At 41.0% G+C, this 23,640-nt stretch overlaps 1 protein-coding gene across 1 annotated transcript in view; it reads left to right on the forward strand.

Moving 5' to 3' along the window:
- MON2 (MON2 homolog, regulator of endosome-to-Golgi trafficking) overlaps positions 1-23,640 on the forward strand; it is a gene marked incomplete in the record, with an annotated part of 2,751,369 nt that overhangs the window by 487,018 nt on the left and 2,240,711 nt on the right. The window contains 2 exon segments of the mRNA XM_044088289.1: positions 7,737-7,868; positions 13,166-13,295. Coding sequence (XP_043944224.1) covers positions 7,737-7,868; positions 13,166-13,295 — 262 coding nt within the window.

Raw genomic sequence — 23,640 nt, forward strand, 5'->3', positions numbered from 1 at the left:
AAGATTTCCACTCTTACTGCCTGCCTTGCTTAGGCCCAGACCACGACGTAGCAGCCTGTTCGGCCTGTGCTTCCTTCAACCGACGAACGCTTAGGCGTTGGTCGGAGTTTGCTGAACAGTTTTTTGGCTCAGATTTTGCGTACATTATGCCGTCGGATCCTCCGACTACCCAAATTGTTAAAAAACGCAAAGAAAAACACCGACACTCGCGGTCTGCGGTTTCGGCCGAAACCACGGTTAAGCAAGCCGCGAGTGTCTCGGTTTCGGCCGAAACCGAGAAAACCGGTCAATCTTCAGCCGAATCCATGACTACTACTGAGGCTCCTGCTACCTTAGTTGAATCGGCCTCAGAAGTTTTGCCTACTACTGTGGTTCCTAGTGATTTATCAGACACCATTCCTTTGGATGTCTCTACCCCAGCACGTGGTGCTGCTAGGCCTCCTGCAGCCATGTCTATTAAGGCCTTTGCCAGGGCTAAAGCAGCCAAAACTGTTAAATCAGTGCCTGTTAAGCCCCCTCACACAGGCCCACTTCTAGTTCACAAATGCTTACTCTGGCAGAGGATTTAATATCCTTAATTAGGGATCCCAATCTCACCCAGACAGGGCCTCTCAGCCCCAGAAAAGAGACCTAGAGCAGAGCCCCGAGCCAGTGTCCTCTGATGATTCTTCGGATGACTCAGACATTACAGATCAGCCAGAGGCTCCTTTTTCTACTTATGAAGATTCCGATGCTGAGAAATCCATTCCATCTGCCTCTCCACCAGAGGAATTTTCCTTTGGGGAAACCTTACATGCCATGAGAGAACAATTCCAATGGCAGGGACAAGATTTCTCAGACTCCAGAAAAAGGCTTAGGACATTTCTGCACTTACCACAACATAGGCCCTTAGCTATACCTCCAGTACTGCCTGTTGTGGATGATGCATTTAATGATGTTTGCACTGCTCCTGATACTTTACCTCCAGCCCCTGCCAAACCAGATAGATTTTACAGGGTGCCAGACACTCATCACCACCTATACAAGGCCCCACTTGCAGATCCTGAGACTATATCCCAGGGGCCTAAGGCAGTAGCCTCGACCTCAGCAAAAACCCTATTCCTTCTGAAAGGGAATCCAGGTCCTTAGAGAGATGGGGGAAAAAAGTTTACACCTCTGCTACTCTCTCAGCTAGAGCTTTAAACTGTCAGTTTCATATGATCCAATACCAAGAGTTTATGTTTGATCAGTTAACTAAGAAGCTGTCCACTGATGACTCCTTAGATAAGAAATATGTTTTAGAAATGGTGAATAACATTCAGCAGGTTAGTAACCATTCTTTAAAATGTGGCTATGATGCACTGGAGGCTTCATTTAGATCAGCCATGACTGGCACAGTGATAAGAAGGCATGCATGGTTGAAAGAACAGGTCTTGCCGGATCATGTTAAAGCAAAGCTGTTAGATGCTCCTATGGATAAGGCCAGTCTATTTGGTACACCTGCTCAGCAAGTAATGAAGAAAATGGAAGAGAAGGCAAAATCTGTACAAACAGTTAAGGATTTCTTACAGGTTCAGCCCCAAGGTTTAGCAGGAACTGGCCTGCCAAAATTGGTCCTTTCCAGACTCCTCAAAATCTCAAAGAGGCAGGAATAGACGCCCTAGAGGCAGAAATCAATCCAGAGGAGGTGCCTACAGAGGACGACAGTGGCAAGGCAATAACCGAGGCACAGACACAACCACTGCCACTGCAACAGGACAATCACAGTGACTTGGCTCTGACACTGCCTACCAGGGAGCAAATAACAGCACCTTTAGGCGGAAAGTTAGCCTTATTTTCGAAAAATTGGCACTATATCACAAAAGACAAGTGGATTTTGCAAACCATAGACCAAGGCTACAGGTTCCACTTCCACACCTTACCAGTAAAAAGAGGAATGCCAAACCTACCTCCAAAACAAAAAACAGAAGCTCTAAAGCAGATAGCGCAATTAACAAAGATAAGAGCTGTGGAAAGAGTACCAATAACAGAACAGGACAAAGGATTCTACTCCAGACTCTTCCTAGTACCAAGAAAAGAGAAAAGTTGGAGACCTATTCTCGACCTGTCCGTCTTAAACACATACATCATTGTCCCAAAATTCAAAATGCTGACCCTACAGCAACTTCTTCCCATGCTGGGCAAGGAGTGTTGGCTGGTAACTCTAGATCTCAAGGAGGCATACCTGCACGTCCCCATACGACCAAATTGCAGAAGATACCTCAGATTTCTTGCAGGATCAGAGCATTATCAATTCTCAGCATTGCCCTTTGGCTTGTCTACTGCGCCCAGAGTATTCACAAAATGCCTGGCATCAGTAATCGCTCACTGCAGGCTACAGGGAATCCAAATTTATCCATACCTGGACGACTGCCTGTTACAAGCGGACAACAAAAGCAAGCTGACAACAGATTTACAAAGAGTCATTTGCTTACTACAAGCCCTGGGATACACAGTCAATTTACAAAAGTCAAGACTGATACCATCCCAAACAAGAACATTCTTGGGTGCGGAATTGGACACAGCAAAACAAATGGCATTCCTAACTGCAGAAAACAAAAACAACTCCTCTTTACTTCTTGGCATTAACAAAGCAGAACAAACTAACAGCAAGAAAAGTACTGCAGGCCTTGGGCTTCATGGCATCATGCATAATCTTGGTCCCACATGCCAGACTGCATATGAGAAAGCTACAGTGGTACCTAAAGAATTTATGGTCTCAGCACAGGCACAGCTTAGAAACTGAAATCCCACTAATCCCATGCCTGAAACAGGAGTTCCTATGGTGGGCTCAAGCATGCCAGTCAAACCCAGGCTTGCCCTTCCACAACTCTCAAGCAAGCCAAACCATCACAACGGACGCCTCAGACCTAGGCTGGGGGGCGCACATGTTGGACAAATGCATACAAGGATTATGGACTCCAGACCAGCTGCACCTGCACATAAACCAAAAAGAAATGCTGGCAGTAAAACTAGCAATCCAGAAATTCAGACCATTCCTCAAAGAAGGCCATTTAATGATAAGGACAGACAACACCACAGTCATGTGGTACATCAACAAACAGGGAGGTACTCATTCATACCCCTATGCAGAATGACTCTGGACCTTTGGAATATGGCTCTGAGCTACAACATCCAGTTACAGGCAATATTTGTGCCGGGAAAAGAAAACACCCTAGCAGACATGTTAAGCAGAACCACCTCGGATGCTCACGAATGGATGCTACACCCGGACATCTTCAAGGCCATCACAAAGAAATGGGGAATGCCACAAATAGACCTATTCGCATCCCCACTCAATCACCAGCTCAAAAATTCTGCACAAGGACATACCACCCACTTGCATGGAAGGTGGACTCTCTATCCTTCAGTTGGAAAGGCCTGACAGCATATGCATTTCCACCTCTTCCTTTGATGCACAAGGTACTACTGAAAATCAAAGAGGAACGCCAAGGATAATCCTGATAGCTCCGAATTGGCCAAGACAACACTGGTATCCATTGCTGAGGAGCATGTCTCAGGGGAGAATGTGGTCAATACCCTGATGCCTTTGATGTTAACTCAGAACAACTACAACATCATGCACCCAAACCTAAAACCTTGCAACTGACTGCCTGGAACATCACATAGCAGCAACTAACCCAGACCTATCCCAAAGGGTTAAAGACATTATCCTTGAAGCCCGCAGACCTTCAACCAGAAGGAACTATGCAGGAAAATGGAAAAGATTTGTCATTTGGAGTACTGAAAGAGGAAAAGATGTGTCGAACATAGATATTGCTAACATCCTGGAGTACTTGGCAGAGCTTCTACATACAGGCCTGTCCTATTACTCCATCAAGATACATGCATCAGCTATTTCAGCAGAATACAGCTTCGATCCACCTGTCTTTTCGCATCCTCTACTCAGGCAGTTTCTCAGAGGGATCAAGAATGTAAAACCTCCTAGGAAACCACCATTACCAGCATGGGACTTGAACTTTGTGCTAGAAAAATTGACACTCCCTCCATTTGAACCAGCAGCAACAGCAGATATTCAACACCTATCATGGAAAACTGCTTTCCTACTGGCAATTACTTCAGCAAGGAGGGTTTCGGAACTACAGGCCTTAATGGCAGTACAACCCTTCCTAATTTTCCATCAAGATAGGGTGTCCATGAGAACTAATCCTACATTTATGCCTAAGGTGGTATCCAGAGTGTCTTTAAACCAGGCAATCCACCTTACCTACCTTCTTTCCCAATCCACAGAACAGGGGGGAAAGACTGCTGCATACCTTTGATGTACATAGACAGTTACGCTACTACCTGGACAGAACCAAAGGTGACAGAAAAACTGACCAGCTTTTAGTAGCCTATGCAACAGGAAGGGAAGGAAAAGCAATTTCCAAACAGACAGTCTCCAAATGGATAGGAAATTGCATAAGATTCTGTTACTCCTACCACGGAAAACCAATTCCACAGAACATAAGACCTCATTCTACAAGGGCTACAGCCACTACCACAGCTTTCTTACGAGGAGTGGCAACCAAGGACATTATTGAGGCGGCTACTTGGACCTCCGTGCATACATTTGCCAAGCATTATAATTTACCTCTATACTCTAGATCCCGAGCAGGGTTTGCCACTGCTGTACTGCAAGGGATCCTAACTACACCATAATTCTTCTTCCTCCTCCCCTAGTTTGGCTATGGTATTCTACCCATTTGTTATGACTGCAGATGCATCCTTGAAGGACATAGTACAGTTTTGTACCTACCATAAATGTAGATGTCCGAACAGGATAGCATCTGCAGTCAGGATTACCCACCCTCCTTCCCCTCTGTGGTACTCCTAGGATATTTACCCTCCTAATAGCTAGCTGGGGGGGGGAGTCTCTTATGGTGTATTTGTTTGTATATATGTACATACATTGTTATTTTTTGTGTTTGCCTTCTACTTTTTTGGAAACATTGGCATTTATCCAAAATTTAGCTTACCAAGAGGGCAACTGGCATCTGGGGCAAGAAACACTGAGGAAAATGGCGTCGGCTGATGCCTTTATACCCGAAGACCAGCAGAGATGACGTCGGGTGAAGTGCGACATCAGCGAGCCGGACCCAGACTTTGGAATCCGGCCAACCGAAGGGCTGCCTGACGACAGGACAACCCATTTGTTATGACTGCAGATGCTATCCTGTTCGGACATCTACATTTATGGTAGGTACAAAACTGTACTTTATACTTCATTTTTCTGCAACATTCCCTCCCTCCGTTCCCCTGACCTTGTCCTGTCTTTTCAGTTTTGGTTTATTGGGTTGAGTTGCTTATGTTTTAGTTGCAGCAAACTCGATCTGAGGGAAGATAGGAGATGGTAGGGCATTATGGGTAAGGGGAGGAGCTCAGAGCTTGGAGCAGATGCTAGAAAAAAAGTTGCCGGTTCGAATCCGATACGGATCCGTATATCCCACAGGTTGCAGAAAAATGAAATATAACTACTCAGATGGAACGTTATGGTGAGTACATAACTTCTTTTTTTTTTGGTATTTTACCATTGAAGTTTACTCTGTTTTTATATTGGCATGATGTTCGTTGTAGTTATTCAGTGTTGCATTCCTCACTTTTAGGACTGGCCAGTCTGTTACGATTTTTCAGCCTTGTGTGTCTGGGTACTGTAGGAGCTAACCTGCCAAGGCTTTGATGTCCAATTCCAGGCAGGAACCCACCAGCTCTGGAAAAAGCAAGTTCAAAAAAGAGTGGTAAGCTAGGCATAAGGAGAAGTTCAGGGGCCCTAAGGGCCAGGATCCACCAGGGATCAGCCATGACACAGATTGGTTGGCACCCCCCCTTCTTCCCTAAACCCACCTCAGTCCCAACCACCTCCTCCTCCATTTCCCCAAAAAACTTGACGCTTGTTTGCTTTTGTAAGGAATTTAGATGTTTTTGGTCTTTACTATTGAGTTTTATTTTGAGTGTGCTTGTTTTATACTGGCATGTTTATAGTGATTGTAAGAGTTGTAGGAAGCAGGGCTTAATATTGGTAAAGGAGGAAATGATGGGGAGGCTGTGTGTTGGGTTCATATGAAGGTGCTTGGATAGGCTGTTTGTGTACTTCTGCTATATCTCAAAGGTTAATGTAGTGCAGATATGGGCAAGAAGTACTATGACTATACAGGACCATTCGCAAGGAAATCGTGTTTAGTGGCTTAAGGAATCCTGATAGAACCTAGATTATCACTTGCAGAGAAGTGTAAGCTGGAAACCAGAGTGAGCCAATGAAGAGAAAAAAATATAAAAATTGCATCACTGGTTGGAATTCAGGAAGATAACCCAAGTGGCCAACCCCTTGCAGACATTTCTGATTCAGAGACAGGCCCATCATAGTGATTTTACACAATCTGTATTGTCACTATGGTGGGATGTTTCCACAACCATAATAAATGCTAATGAAGTATTCTGAGGAAAGCCTAATGCTAATTAGCCATGTGCTGTCCACACAAATGCCCATGGGAAGGGAGTTATGCAGCTGAGTGCTTCAGTCAGCCAAAATGCCTTCTTCCCACATTATTTTCATTTGAGGTAACTGCATTACAGGTAAGGTTAGATAGGATGAAGCAGAGTGGTAGTGGTAGTGGTGTGTTTGTGTGTGTTTGTGTGTGTGTGTGTGGTTGTTCACAGTATGGGAGAAAAGGAGTTCAGGGGTGTGTGTGTGTGTGTGTGTGTCTGTGTATGTGAAAATAGTAGAGCGGTTGGTGTAATGCTTAAGGTGTTTACCTCACACACACACAAGGTGCAAGGATTGATTCTTATCTTTAAATTGGGTTGGGGATTAGCATACTGAGGTTTTTATATCACAGACACAAAGTACAGGCTTTGATTCTCCCCTTTGAAAGATAAATTGGCTATGCTTAAAATGGTCCACAAGGGCAGCTAGCCTAGTACTTAACTATGAACTTGTGAAGGGATGAGTGTTTCTGAGAGTGCAGTCGAGAAGGGGAGGTGTTATATATGATGTGTGTGTATGGGTGTGTTTATATACATGTGAATATGCATGCTCATGGGTGTATGAGTGTTTGTATATGAATGTTTGTATGTGTGTGGGAAAGTAAATGAGAGGGTGGTGGTACCAATGCTGTGCATGAATCTCCATTGTTTTAGTAACACCACACACTGAGTCATTCTCTGTGCTATTTAGCACTGGTGGTAATTAAACCAGATTCAGAGACTTGCAAATTAGCTGATAATGAAATCATCCCCGAGTTGGATTGAACACCATTATGTAAACTGCACCTTGTGGCAGTAGCAGTTTATGCAAGTGTAAGTGATTCTTTGACACTCAAGATTTGTTTTAGATTCAATGCACACTTTGGTGCCAACAACATTATGTTTACATTGTAGGCAGTAAAACATGAATAGGTAACATTTACTTAGATGGCTACTGTCTGTATTAGAAAGTTCTGGTGCATTTAATGCCTTCATTGTGGGGAGTATTGCTTGACTCCTCTTTCATCTGCTTTGGAATTGCTGCATTCCTCCAGCGGTTCTCCAAAGAGAATGAACAGTTTTTGCATTTCTTGAACAGAATCTAATTTTAGTGCAGTAGGGCTGATTAGTTAACCAAAGTCACTTAATTGCAGGAGAGTGTAAAAAAAAAAAAAGTGAATTACAGTGAGAAAAAAATTGTCAGATGTAATATATTGAAGTTTTTCATTTATTTTGCCTTTTTGTTTTTCGTACAGGCAGCAGCAGAAAATATTATCAACATGTTGTGGCAATTGATGGAGAATGGACTAGAAGAACTAAAACTGCTGCAGACTGTCCTTGTACTTTTAACCACAAATACAGTGGTTCACGATGAAGCACTTTCTAAGGTAAAATGTCTGTTGTATTACCCACGTTATAATATTCTGGCATTTGGAGAATGATGTCACCTTAGCACTCTTTAAGAAGGAACTTGAGTGTGGCTTATTCTGTATGTCTTAAGTTAGAAATGTACTAAACTTGTATATGCAACCAGTCTAGGTACACTTGGTGGCTGTCATACGTTTGATTGGTTCACAAGTTTTTAGTTTGAATCCTTTAGACAAATGTGTTTTTCTTAAGTTGCTCAGATGTTGTTGTTGTTTGTCTTTCGGCTTTTTCCCAGTAAGGGGTCGCCACAGCGGAACTCCGGTCCGGTAATGATTGGCAGTAGATTTTTTTATGAAACGCCGAGGTGCCAGCTCGACATCCAACCTTCAACGAAGGCACGCCCATTTACGCACGCATGTCTTTCGAACGCTACCCAACCGCGAGGAGGACATGCAGACTCCACACAGAAGGCACTCTCTCTTAAGTTGGTCAGATAATCTGCAAAAATGTTTGTTGGCAAAATTTTCTTCCTATGTAACCACGTATTTAAATGCATGCAAGTTACTTAAATGCATATTGATACTTATTTTTTCTTGAACTTTTAGTTGTATGACTGATAGCATCAAGAAGTTTACATTAAATTGCCATGGACCTATCCAAAGTTGGAACTGAGTTTTTGTTTTGCATCTCATTATTGTACATTAGGAGCTTGCTGCTTTCTGTTAATTACTATAAAAACATTTCATTTGATTTTTTTTATTCTCGGTTAACTAAAGAAAAGTTTTACTAATACATTTCAGCTGTATGGTGGACCAGTTGTTTTTTTTTTGTTTGTTTTCAGCATCTAGTGAAGGGTTTCCTAGCTGTTTTCAAGGCCTGTAGCACCACGCCAGTAAGAATAACAGAACAAAAGATAGTACTAAAAAAGCCAATCTCAGAGTTTGTGAAAGTCATCAGTCTGCCTCAGTCTTCGAGCTCCCAAGTAGCTGTTCTGGAATTGGAATGGAAGGTGCCAGAAATCAAACAGTCTGAAATGAAACCTAGTCCATGAAGAGGTAAAAAGAATGAAATAAGATTCTTTCATCTACATGTCTGTGAATAAGTGACGGAGAACACAAATATGAAGAAAAAGTAAAGGAAACTACCCCACCCTAATCTGTGGAGAGAATACTAACAGCTAACTTACATTCCCCCTGCACTGTTGGTGAGAGCACGGTCTAGATCATACTGCATTCTCTCAAAACAGTAAACAGGATGACCTCTTCAGTGCTGTACTACAAGAAAATAGTCCAGACCTTGCATATTAAGACAGCTGCCAGTACATTGGATGCCCCAAGTTTGACTACCTCCACGAAGATGCCACCATTGGTGGCTCACTCTCTCACTTACATCTCTTACCAGTGGATGCAGTAGGAATCAGTCCCCTCCTGCTTGATTTGTTACTATATTACTGCCTGCATGTCACACACAACTACACAGAAAATTACTTTGAGAGAGACTATGAAGTCTGATGTGTTTGAATTTAGTTATTTCATAACAATAAAAATGAAACAAGCCTGTTTACATTGACTGCCTGGTCACAGGCACCAAACTCAGACATTGTCTGAAGACTGAACCTGAAGTCCCATCATAATGACACAGAGTTTTGGGAGGGCTTCATCCAAGGTGCCAAAATCTGTTTAAATGGTTTCAGTTAAAAGGAATAACATGCACGTGGTATTTAACCTGTCAATAATTGAACCTGTTTAAATATGACAAATACTAGCAACTTGCAAAGCTCTGAAAAAAATTACTGTCACCAAGCATGAAATCAAAAAGTTTAGGGACCTGAACAAGTTCTTGGATGGCATATTTAGTGAGGTGGTTTCAAAGAGGCAAGAGAGAAAAACAGAGAGGATGGTTGGAATTTGAGCATATTTATGAAATGAAGATTAGAAAAGGGGTGAGAGGACAAGAATTAGTGAAAGGCTAATGTTATGCTCACTGAGACAGAGCTTTCGCACTCCAATGGTTGCCATATAGGGGATGCCCTTTTCAGTCGACCCTTGCCCTTGGCGATAGGGAAACAAATGGACCAGCTGTCTAGAATGGGGGTGGTGATCAGCAGGCAGTAGGAGAAATGTAGATAAAAATCTAGTTATGTGGTGAATGTATCAAATGCACTGGGCACATTTGGGAAACAACAATGTATTCAGATATTTTAAATGTTATAGAAAATGAGAAACAGACAATATGATACAGACGTTTATTTTTGGTTAGTTTGAACATATGTTTAACTGTTGGTTTCTGTATGTGAAAAATAATAAACACCTTCTGGTATATAAATATTAGATTCAAATGTTTCCTCCAAGGCATGTTCACAGACACAAACACACACACACACACACACACACACACCCACCAACAGCCAGTGTAGAGTATTATCAAGTCACCTACCCAATACTTTGGAATGATTGAAGGAAAGTGGGGACAGGCCCAGCTGTGTGGCACAGAGGGATGAAGCCCAGACTGCAACCGCAACAGAAACAGCCCAAGTTCAAGTAGCCGCTCAGGAAGTGGAACAGCCTGCCAGGGGAGAATCAAAATGAGCAGCTTATGATATCTCATTCATCATGAAAGGATGGAAAAGTGGTTCCTGGTTAGCTAAACTGCTACAGTTCAAGAAGAGGCTTGCATGATAAAGTAGCAGTACACAGAGAGAATGTGGGCTTGGTGCTCCCAAGCCAGCGATGCTAGCTATGGTCGCCATGTGTGCAAGAGCACATATGCACCAATAGAGGGGCAACAGAAGGTCTCTGCAGTAAAGAAGGTGCTCCCATCAGCCACCAGAGTAGAGTTTAAACTAACAGAAATGCCCTTATTACTGGGATGCCAGTTAGGAAACAAGCAACCTTCATGGCTGCCTAAGTAATGGCCCTTACTCTCATACTATACTGGGTACATCCCTAGTATGACAGAACACAAGAGCAGAGAGTCTAGCTGAATAAGCTTGATGGTAATCTGGAATGGAGGCAAAAAAGATGCAAGAAAAAAACTAAGGGAAGCAGATAAAGACCCTTAAACTGCATGAACCAAGGAAGGACATGCAGACCTAGCAGAGAACACATTCCAGCCAGATATGAACCAGAAAATTAGATGCTCATTTAATTGGGTCAATCTTATTTAGTATTACTATGCCACTGCTCTTGTGTAACTTCAGTACCAAGGTTACTTATATATTTTTCTGCATAGTCTAATACAATAATCCATATAAAATGTTAAGGTTCTTTGTCAAGTTGCTACATAGAAGTTATTTTCCATTTAGGCTTCTTTTTTTGTTAACTTCAGATACCCTGCTTCAAGGTTATTTCAAAGATTTCTAGGCAAAAAAAATCCCCTTTCTCCTCAGTCTTTATATCTCACAAGTCTGAATAGCCTATCTTGAGTACTATTTTTGGTTTTTGCTTGGGTTATTTTACCATCAGAATATGTTTCATTCATGTGAGGATATCCTGTACTGACAGAGGGTATAACTTTAGATAAGTGAAGACTGGTTATATACATTTTTAAGAAAGCCCCTTCCTCTCTTTTCTTAAGAAGAAGAAGAAAAAAAAACTTCTGTACATTGGAATCTGAACTTTGTGGTGGGCATGCTGATCTCCCCATTTGAACGGAGTGGTTGAGCAGCCCAAAAATTCCAGTCCTGATGGATATTCTTCGTGGTTGCCATTTTCTCTCCTTTGGATTTCTGAGTTACATGTTGTCATGCTTTGAGAGCTGTATCTCATGTTTCCTGTGGACTAGGCCTTTCTCAGAACAAGTCTGTTTCTTACCAAAAGTAGTGTCTGAACTCTCACTGAAGCAGTTTGGTCACCTGCATGTTTTTATCCATGTCTCATCAAGTGAAAGGTTGGAAGTGGGGGCATGGATCCTGCATTGCCTTAATTATGGTCTTTGCAAGATTAATGAGCATAGGTTGACTGACAGTTGTTCTTTACCTCTAGCAGGAAGGGTTTTACAGTTACTAAACAAACCCTAGACAAATGTATTACCAAATACATTATTGTTGACCAAACAAGCTGCTGTTTGGTAGTAAAATGAAAGAGAATTCCAGCGACAGAGTAGCTGCCTATAGTGCTGGCTTCAGTTGTCCTTGGGAGATAATCACTATGCAGTCACGTGCTTATTAGTGCACATTTGCACTAAGTGCTATAGGGTGTCTATCTGCCTCATCTCTGCTCTCTTTTCTGGCTGATTCCTCCTCCTTTCATTTTTTGTTTTGGGGGGGGGGGGTGAATACTGCTTAAAATTGTATCAGTGTTCTGTCCACTACATTGAGAATACTTGAAGTACAGCATAATGGATATGAGAGTATTCTTCACATCAGTTTGTCTTTGTGAAGTCCTGCGTGAAGGATGATTTTCCTGCACACGCTTTTCTCCTATTTTGGCTGTTGCATTCAGTGCTTTGTCTATAAACCATTTATAAAAATAATTTTAGATTATAATATTATAATCTTATAAGCTTTTTTTGTTTGTTTTTTTGTTAGCATATGTTACCTTATTGTGAGTATTAAAAACATGAATTCAGGGTGCAGGGCTGAGGTTTTAAGTCTTGTAAGGTTTAGGTTTCAAGATAAGTGCCGCAAGACCACAGGAAAGATGTAGCCAAGTCTTGCAGCCACTACAAAGGGCCCTCTTGAAGATCATATTGGTTGGTAGGTAACACAGAGGGTTAAAATAAGGTCTCTGATCATAACCACATTGTGTGTTTGAGACATGCATGCCAAGAAATTCACTTCAGAATGGTGAGATCCAATCATAATTCTTTGTAGTGCATGGAGTGTTAATTAGTCTATATACTACTAGTTTCAGGGAAAAAATGAAGTGTTTTACTGTGTTTGAAAGGCAGTAAAGCACTTAGTAAGTGATGTCACATAGATAGCAAGTAAGTGTTGCAGGAAAAATCAGGGACAGTTTTTAAATAGTGCCCTAATTTAAGTAAGCTACTTACAGACTTATGTCTAAAATTTTGCAGATGTATTAGAAAAGAAATTCAGGGCCACTGACAGTGAAGGAACATCCTTTTCCCTATACCCGACTGTAATGGTGCTTAGGGGGTGCTTAATAAATACACATTCCTGAATGCGCTGTTATAGTTGCATCTCATGCTACAGTAGAGCATAATAGATTTATCTTTTTTTCCAATTTTGGAGTGTAATCTGGGCACTCCATGTATTACAGTGATTGTGACTGTAGGCAAGCAAATAAATGCTTTTCTAAAAAGATGTGCATGACATCTGATGCTTTTATATTAAGACTCTTAATATTGTTTCCAGGCAATCGTCCTTTGCTTTCGTTTGCACTTCACAAAAGACAATATTACAAACAATACTGCAGCAGCTACTGTGCGGCAAGTAGTTACAGTTGTCTTTGAGAGAATGGTTGCTGAAGATGAACGGTACAAAGGTAAGAGCTTAATCATTTTTGCTGTTTTGTTTAAACTTTTGCTAATTTTGTACCACTTCTTAATTCAGTTGTTGAAGAAGTATGGTAGATCATGTAACAGCTTGGAAGCAAAATGTATTTATATTTAAAATTCGAGATTGCATCAAGCTTTAAAAATCCTGTATAGAAGCTAAGATTGTGTAGTGATTCCATTCCAGATGTAACCTTTTAGAGGTATTTTTGTACAGGTGCTTGCTTATGGTGAAATGCAGTGCATATATCCAGAATACCTCACTGCCCTTATGCTGTAGTCATGCAAATATGTTTTGTGGTCATTATAAAAAAGGGATTGTGTTTAGTAATGTCTATTGTTTCTGCAGAGATATTTAAACAACAATTTCTCATCCCATCTCCCAGTTAACCTAGGTGTTCCCCAGGGCTCTATATTGGGCCCCCTCCTTTTCTCAATATTTATCAATGACCTCAACCTAGCTATTCCTTTAACTAACTGTGTACAATACACAAATAATTCGACAATAATCTGCTCAGCTAATTCTCAATCCCAACTACAGATTCTAGCTCAGTCAATGTTCAATAAAACAGAAAATTGGTTTCTACAACGCTGCCTCCTCTTGAACCCCCAAAAACCAAACTCCTCCTCTTCACTCCTACCCGTAAATCACTCCCAATTAACTTTTCAGTCTTATCCAATAATGGTACACTCATATCTCCCGATCCAACAACTAAACTTCTAGGGGTAATCATTGATAACAACCCGAACTTTGAAACCCATATCAACAATACCATAAAAACTGTCAACAGGAAACTTGGCTCCCTCTATAGGATAAAACCCTTTCTCTCCCCACTATCCAGAACCACTATTGCCTATTCTCACCTTATCTCCACACTTCTCTGTGCTTCTTCCATATATACTAACTTGTCAAAAAATAACCTTAACAAGCTAGCCAACGCTTACAATAGCATTGCCAGATTTGCTACTGCTTCCTCCTTTAGGACCCATCACTGCCATAACCTGAAACAATTAGGCTGGTTAGAGCTTCTGTCTCAAATTCACTTTAAACAGCTCACCATTGTGCACAAAACCCATTTCCAACCTACCAAAACCCCAATACTTGCTAGTCTCATTACCCAATATAAGAACTTTTCAACTTTACGCTCATCTAATAAACTACTAGTATCAACATGTAAATCTAATAACATGGCAGACGATGCTCTGTTCTCAAATGCAGTTTTAAAGTATTGGAACCAACTCCCCCATGAACTTACATCACTGTCTTCATTTACACTTTTTAAACACTATCTGAAACTCTATCTTAAAACACATTGGTTATGTCACTGTACAAATCCAGACTAATCTCATATTATATCCCAAATACCCTCTCTTAAGACCTAATTCCTGCTCTGTTTCTTTTTAGATCAAGGCCTATCCTTGGCAAAAACATATCTTATCCTAATAGAGTTAATTTATAATACCTAGTTAAGTTCTTCTGCATGTAATTCTAAAGCATCCTACCTAATGGCAGGCAACAAGTATTGTTTAAACTGTGAGCATTGCTGAACTGTTGAAACTTGAAGTATGTATTTGTTTAACAATTACTTTCTAGTTACTAATGAAGTCTTGTACATGCAGACTAAAATATCTTATCTAATGCTTGTAACTTGTTTTTTGCATAAACTGTGAAGATTCCTGAACTGTTTAAAATTTGTAGTATTTAACTGTATAACAACTAGTACCTGTATGTTAGTGGTCTAGTAATCTCGTGGAGCTTATCTCCCCGGGACTCGAGTGAAAAGGGACATAAATCCAGTTAGACTATCCCGGTCAACAAATGTAAAATAAATAATAAATAAAATGTTGTTTCAGCATTTTTGCAGGTGTTGAAGCAAGAGGTGCTAGTAAGTAAGATTTGTTTAACTGTTGTTGCATATGTTGTGGCTCTTTGAAACATCTGGAGGCATCATTTGGGGATAGGAAACGCACATGACACATGGTATGCTGTGTGTTTGTTATCCAGATATGCCACTAAATCAAGAAAATTTAAAATATTTAATTATAAATCTCTCACAATAACTATGTACTCTAGACAGATTGAGTAACAAGTTGTCTTTTGTTTCAGCAGACTGAGATGTGAAGATAGGATAAAATAAGAACTGTGAAGGGTAATGCAGACATTTGGCTAATCCTTGTACATGCTGGTCTTTATTTCACAGACTTAATTTCACTGAGTCATAACCACCTTGTCAGTACCTATCACCTTAGGACACCTGCATTTAGGATGGAAAAACAAGTAAGGCGCAGGAAGAATTTACCTAGTCAGCAATGTTTTTCTTAAAAGAAGTGAAGGGGTTGAGGTCAGGGAAAGTTGTGTTAATAACATGGAATGCTAGACATAAATCTTTGAAGATGGGGTTGTGAAGAGCAATGAGAGCTAGACAAAAATCACAGTGCAGAAGTCTGTAAGTAACAAAGTTTAAAGGTAGAGCTTTAAGTCTCTTATGGTAGTTGAAGATTTTTGTTGTGGGTATCTTTTTAGATAGGTGTCTTTGGCTCTTTAATGTGTTTGGATAGGTACATACTGAAAAGCATTATATTGTATAATTAACCTGATCAGAGTGTGGAGTATAGTGGATTAATGGTGTTCTTTGACCAGAATGTGATGTCTTTAGTTGTCTGTTAGGTTTGATTTAACGATTTCTTTTTTTAAGCTAGTATCCTTGACCCATCAAGCTTCTATCCCTGCTGCACCCTCCCCTGGACTCATTCATTAATTTAGGTCCTAGGGCTCAGCATCATAAATGGGGCTGTGGGAGTAGTGCTGTCTGTGGTGGACAGTGTTTTTCTTGTCCCTAACTGCCCCACCTCACCCCTGCCTGCTTACTTACTTTTATTTACCTGCTAAGAATAACTGATTGTGGGGAAATTGGTTGCTGTGCAACTTTGCCCCTGAGCACAAGTGTCTGATACTCCATCACCAATCTTCCACTCACCAGCCTGATGTCTTTCTTTGTGAACGTCTGCTTCCAGTAAAGAGGTGTTGGCATGCATCATCCCTCTCAGGATATGAGCACCCCATCCTCCCTACCAGCTCCATTGGGTGCCCAAGCCACTAATTGAACTCTGGTTGAATGGGTCCTAGTCAGAGCTTTATCCTTCTAGCCATTGGATTGGCTAAACTGTAGGATTTCCTAACTGCTGTTTCTATGTGAAGATCAAAAGACAGGGATTCCTCTGAGAAGCTGCCAAGATGTCTGATAATCATTTTGATCTGGAGCTGTGAGCTGCCCATGCTTTTAGTTGCTGTCAGTGTTAGTTTTCCAGTGGTGACAGTGCTACACTTATTTGCATTTTTGCATTTAATTTAAGCCTCCATTTCTAATACACCATTATTTTGTATGGTTTAGCCGTTGCTGTGTTAACTCCGTTTCAGATGCTGAGCAAACGCCCAGTTTGCAGTGTTCAGCAAATTTAGATAACCGTAAGTCTGCTGATCATTTTGGCAGCATCTTTGGTGTGAGTATTTTCATTTATTGTTAGTTTTAGTTAGCTTTTCTTTTTCTTTAGAGTGTATTAATTCTAACTTCCACCAAGGTGCTTTGCTTTTATATTCCCCAGTATATTTTGGTCTGATTGAGACCACTTCAGTTACTGTATTTGTTAGATGAGAGTAAAGTTCATTGGCCTAAGTGACAAGTGTGGATACATGGGAGCTGGAAATATCGCAAATGAATTTTGATGTCTTGTCATATAGTTTTAGTAGGTTTGTTGTGTTAGTTATTATATTCAGAGGTGTTCACTGTGGTGGGATTATTTTCCCTAAATTATAAGATTACTAACTTGACTAGATTTGGCCTTTGTAGGTGTGATGCTAGTGAGGATGAGGTTTAGAAGATGTTCACCCCTAGTGGGCTGATTGACTACTTGTACAAGGAAGTTGGCATTTTTTTAATCTAGAAATCTTTGGGTTTTCCCAACCTTTGTGGTATAGGTGCCCCAGTTAATTGATAGATAATTGAAATCACCCAATAAAAAGGAATTTTTGTTTATGGGTAGTTCAGTAAGCACATTTAGAAATCCTTTGTAATCCTCTGGGATGTGGAAATTGAACTGTAGCAGGCTATGAGTTGATAAGTTGTTCTTCTGTAAGGTAATTGGAAATTCAGTAAGTTCTGCTTGTGGGTCATGGGGGATTCTGTGTTGAGATAATTGGGTCTCTAACAAATATTGATGCTGTCTGTCAAGTTCCTGCAGATCAGTATGTTTTGTTAGGATTTGAAACCCAGAAAAGAGGGAGTGCGGTCTTTACACTGAGTTAAAGTCAGTGTAACAACACAGATACTGGATGTGTTCAGGGTGTAAGAGAACTTTGAGATCCAACAGTTTATTGTTAAGGCTAGGTATTGAAGAACCTTGATGTGGTCAGGATTGGAATTTACCACACTTTTTTGTTATGCTGGAATGTCCAGAAGGTGAGCTTTGCCTAAAGTTGTTACTACAGAGGCTGTAAGTGCTTTGGGCAGTATGTGGAAGCTGTGTAACAAAAAGTGTAGGCCTTTCCTGGTGAAGCAGGTAGGGGTTGTCTATCATCTTCTCTGGAGCTGACTCACTGAATCCTCATAGTATAACATAGTTATTTATCAAGTTGTTAAAGTCAGTTATCTTTTCATTGTGTCTGAGCTACAGTCTGAGTGAGGGTAGTATTCCACTTGTATCCAGAGTATTACCAGCAGTTTATTCATGCATGGCAAGCTTCAGTACGTCTCTTTATGTCCTGCTGGGTTCAGCACCTCAGGTCATTCATATCTACATGAGCCAGAACTAGGTTGTACTCGTATCTGTCCTGTTTTGAGGGACTGTAGTGTTCCCATGATGTCAAGGATCCTTGCACTGGCAAGGCAACTGCCACCTTGTCTTTGTCCATCTTAGTGAGTGTCAAGTCAGTTTATTTAACATTGTAATCACCAGTTACTAAAACACTTCTACTTGAATTTGTAGACCCTGTAGTAGTATAAGATTTGAGGTCTGATGGCTCACAGTGGATTTATGTGAGCATGGTGGAGTTGTGTTACTAGATTGCAGCTGGAGCTGTTTGGTCCTGATTCTTGGAGGCTTGGAAGTGTTTTTTTAAATAGCCTCAGCATATGTCAGTTTAGTGTGGTCTTGAAGAGAGAAAAATGAGTTTATATTGCTTACCAGCTGTTTGTGTATGTGATAGGGTAGCTTTCAGGATATATAGAAAATTCAACGTTACACAAATCATGTCAAGTTGGTAAATAGTCTCTGTTTTTCCTTGAATATTAAGTAGTTCTTACACTGTCTCACAATACCAAGTGCAATGAGGCTGGTAACAGAAGGGACAAAGGTGGGTTGGACTTCCATGTGTGTCAAGTGGGTCAAATTACCAAGGGCAGAAATACTGTACTGAATTGATTCTGTCTATCCACAGAGAAGATGGTAGGTAAACCTTGTTATGGAGGAGATGTACTGTCAACCGATGATGCACTAACACAGAGGCAGAAATTACTTGAATTTACAGGGAAGAAATTATGTAATACTGTCTAATCCAAAAGTGCAGTTCCACTGTAGTTTAGTTCAACACACAGTTAACTCCAGTAAAAGGCAGTAAATGAATTCATTATGGTAGTAGTATGAGGGTTGGAGAGGTAATATAATTTACAATCAGTATGCTGTGAGGGTAGTACACCATTATATTGTGGTATTGTAGTAAGAGAACCATACAAATTACACATAATAGATATATTGTAGAATATTCGCTCAGATACCACTAGGAATATAATTGGAAGTGATCTTATATGCACATAACACACAATCCAAGGCTTGATTGTCGTGAAGAGAGGTTGGCTTGGATGCTAAAAAAACATACGCGTCAGAGTCAGAAGGCTGGAGAGCCACACAGTGATCAATTCTAAAATTCTTAAGATTCTTGTTGCTTCATGTTTTGATGCAGCTAAATATAGTTACTGTTGGGGTTGAGCGAAGGTGGCACAGAGTCTACACCTCTTTTCAGAGCTCTGCAATACCTTACAATTTCTGAGATGAAACATTATTAATTTATCATATTATTTTATATCTTATATTTTTCTAAGTACTTTTATATCATATTCTAACGTTTGTTTTTATTTTGAAGAAAAATTCCTATCCTATTATTCAAGGGAATATTTTTCTTATATTCTGAGGGATGAGTACCTCAGAACAACCATACTGATCCTGCTATTATGAAGGAATTACATCTGGTGACAACAGCACTTCCAAGAAATAAATATTAAAATAGATGGATCTTCCAAGAAAATCTTCAAGAAGTCAAATGAAATAGTCTCAAACAAACCAATATATTTAAAGACTTATTTCAACAGCTTCAATCAAAAGTCTCAGATATTAAATATGCACTAACTAATGTTGATAAGAGACTTAAAGAAACACTAAAAAAATCCTGGCTGATGGAAAAACTGGATGCTTTGAAAAACTGAGAGAGAGAATAACTTAAGAATTTTTGGACTGCCAGAGAAGACAGAGGGTGATGATGTTCTTCGTGTTTCACTGTTGCAGTCATTACATTTGGGTAATCTGCTGGCAGGTTGCCCTCAGTCGGCCTGAATATCAAAGTTTTGGCTCCTGCATCGGTTGCGGTCTCCTCTTCCATGACGTCAGGTCGTCAGGGGTATAAAACATGCAGCCGATGCCATTTTATTCAGTCTTTCTTGCCATGCGGTGCCCGAAGCAGAAGCAGTTCGCAAGTGCCGGTTGGCCGACTCCTAAAATTTTTGCATTCGAGTTTCAGAACCAAAGTCTTCAATTAAAGCCAAGTACCCCGTTGGGGAAACTTTTTCTTGCTCCTTACCAATGTCAGTAAAAGTTAATAATTGCATTACTTGTGGGAAGCAAATACCTCATAAGGATTTTCATTTGTACTGTATTCCTTGCCTAGGCCCAGATCATAACGTTTCTTGCTGTCGGTTTTGTGCTAGATTTAACCAATGCACTATTAAGTGTCGGTATATTTTTGCTTCAAAATATTTTGGATCCAGATTTATTTACCCTGAAATGTCGTCGGTTAGCAATCTGACTACTGGAGTTCACAAAAAACGCAAAGAAAAAGACAGAGACAGACCGTCGAGGTCTAAAACCGTCTAAAACCGACGACAAAGCTTCTCCTAAGCCAGTTGCCGGTACTCAGTGAGGCGCTTTTGCAGCCCCTGATGCCCGCTACTTTTGAGTCGCAGGCCTCTACCGAGACCCATGCGGAGTCCGGTATCCTGTGAGATTCTCAGAGTATTGAACCCGCGGATGTCTCTCCCACGGATGGGTCCGGAGCCGCTGAGCAGGCACCGGCTTCTGAGGGTGTTTTCAGGCCTCAACATTTCTATATAAAACCGACGCCAGCTTCAAAAACAAAAATAAAAACAACTTCTATATCTAAAAAAAATGACGCATGAGCCACATGCTCAGGCCCCTATGCCTAAAAAACAGATGATCAAAATGGCTGAGGACTTAATTACCTTGATCAGGGGTTCCCAACCCCCCCCCCCCAAAGAGGCCTAGGCAAGACACTGATTATGAATCTTCAGATCAAGTTTCTATTTCTTCTGATCAGGAATTTTCTGTACCAGCCTATGAGGATTCAGATGCTGAAGAAGAATCCATCCCATATGCATTTCCTCCTGAGGATTATTCTTTTGGAGAAACCTTGCATTTTCATTGGGAGAGTCAGGATTTCTCTGAATCAAAAAAGAGGCTTAGGGATTTCCTTCTACTTCCTCAGCATAGGCCTTTGGCTATACCTCCTGTATTAGGCATTGTTGATGTGTTTTCGGAATAAAGCATGGCTCCTGATTTCTTACCTCTGGCTCCTAGTAAGCCAGACAGATATTACAAGGTTCCTGACTCCCACAAATTTTTATTCAGAAATCCTGCTGCTGATCCTGAAACTATTTCACAGGGTCCCAAAGGTGTAAAGGCCTCTACAGCCAAAAATCCTACCCCCTCTGATAGAGATTCCAGGGTGCTGGATAGATGGGGAAAGAAGGTTTTTACGTCTGCAACCTTGGCAATTAGGGCCTTAAACTGCCAGTTTCATATGCTTAAATATCAACAGCATGTTATGGGCTTATTGAAACAGAAAATTATGTTGATTTCTGATTCTGTGGAAAATAAAGAATTACAGGAATTATTGCATGCAGCAGAACAGGTCGGAAAGCATACTTTGCAATGTGGTTTTTATTCCTTGGAGGCCTCTTGCAGGGCTGCAGTTACTGGATCTGTGATTAAAAGGCATGCCTGGCTGAAGGAGCAAAATCTGCCCGATCATGTTAAAGCTAAACTGCTGGATGAACCTTTACAGCATGATACTCTGTTTGGTAATAAGGCAGAAGAGGTTTTAAAGAAAATAGAAGACAAATCTAAATCTATGCAAACTGTAAAATATTTCTTACAAGTGCAGCCACCCAGATTCAGTAGGCACTGGCCTACTAAAAATTGGTCCTTTCCAACAGAGCCTTACAAGGCAAATCCAGGTGCTCAAAAGGCTCTAGATACCAATCACAGGGTTCTTACAGGTCAAAGCAATGGGGTGCCTGTACCTCCAAATCTGGAGGAAACAAAGCACAACGCTACAGTAAGCAGCCTCAGTGACTTCCCTCTACCTTCACCAAGCACTTATCTTTTGGCAGCCCCCTTGGGGGGGAAATTAGCACTTCATGCTCAAAATTGGCAGTTAATTACACAGGACAAGTGGGTATTAAACATAACATAGTATCCCAGGGGTACAGATTTCATTTCCATACTTTGCCAATTCCAAACGGTTGGCCAGATCTGCCACAAAATCAATGGCAGAGGCTCAGAAACAAGTTACATCCCAAATGGATATGGGGGCTATTCAAACAGTACCAGAATAGGAAAAAGAACAAGGGTTTTATTCAAGACTGTTCCTGGTACCCAGAAAAGACCATGCCTGGTGTCCAGTACTGGACTTAACAATTTTGAACACGTTCTTGGACATTCCAAAATTCAAAATGCTGACTTTACAACAGCTACTGCCCATGCTAGGCAAGAACGCTTGGTTAGTAACTCTAGACTTAAAAGAGGCATACCTGCATATCTCAATAAGGGAATTGTGCAGAAGATACCTCTGCTTCAAGGCAGGTTTTATGCATTACCAATGCTCTGCACTGCTCTTTGGCTTATCTATTGTGCCCAGGGTCTTTACAAAGTGCCTGGCACCAGTAATTGCATTTTGCAGACAAAAAAGCATACAAATCTATCCTTACTTGGCCGACATTCAAGCAGAAAACAAGGACATTCTTCTTCAACATCTGGCATTTGTAAAAAGGCTTCTAACATGCCTAGGGTACACAATAAATGAAAATAAATCACAACTGGTACCCTCTCAAAAAATTACATTCCTGGGTGCAAGCTTGAATACAACTGCCCAGATGGCTTACCTTACGCCAGACAAACAAAGGCAACTGACTATATACTTCAAGCAGATGGCAATAAAAACCCAGTTATCTGCAAGACACATTCTGCAGGCTTTAGTTCATGGCATCCTGCATTCTACTAATTCCATATGCAAGACTGCATATGAGGAAACTTCAGTGGTATCTAAAAAGTTTATGGAGTCAGCATTGTCACAGTCTGGAAACAATGATTCCTCTCATTCCCTGCCTACAACAGGAGTTTCTTTGGTGGGCAGAGACATGTCACCAAAACAAGGGACGGTCTTTCACTCTACCCCCTGCCACCCAAACCCTAACTACAGACGCATCAGACTATGCTTGGGGGGCCCACCTGTTGGGGAGATACATTCAGGGCATATGGAACACAAAACAAATCCATCTGCATATCAACCAGAAAGAGATGCTAGCTGTTCAGAATGCCCTGACAGCCTTCAAGGACTTAGTTCATCCAGGACAATTACTGATAAAGACGGACAACACCACGTTATGTGGTACATAAACAAGCAGGAGGGTACACATTCCTACCCCCTTTGCAGACTAGACATGACATTGTGGGACACAGCCTTGACTTGCCAAGTACTTCTTCAAGCACAATTCCTGCCAGGAAAACAAAATACTCTGGCAGACGACCTAAGCAGAAATCTTATGGACCCTCATGAGAGGAAACAGGATCCACAAGTCTTCAGCATGGTGACACCGAAATGGGGGAGCCCAGACATAGATCTATTTGCCTCTCCCCAAAATTATCATCTGGACAAATTCAGCACAAGGACTTATCACAGACAAGCATGGAAAGTGGATGCCCTATCCTTCAGTCTATGCCTTTCCTCCTCTGCCTCTTCTCCCCAAGGTCTTACTAAAGGTCGGACAGGGA

Source organism: Protopterus annectens, chromosome 11.part0 (genome assembly GCF_019279795.1).
Source record: "Protopterus annectens isolate FY-2018-M chromosome 11.part0, PAN1.0, whole genome shotgun sequence".
Taxonomy (NCBI): Eukaryota; Metazoa; Chordata; order Ceratodontiformes; family Protopteridae; genus Protopterus; species Protopterus annectens.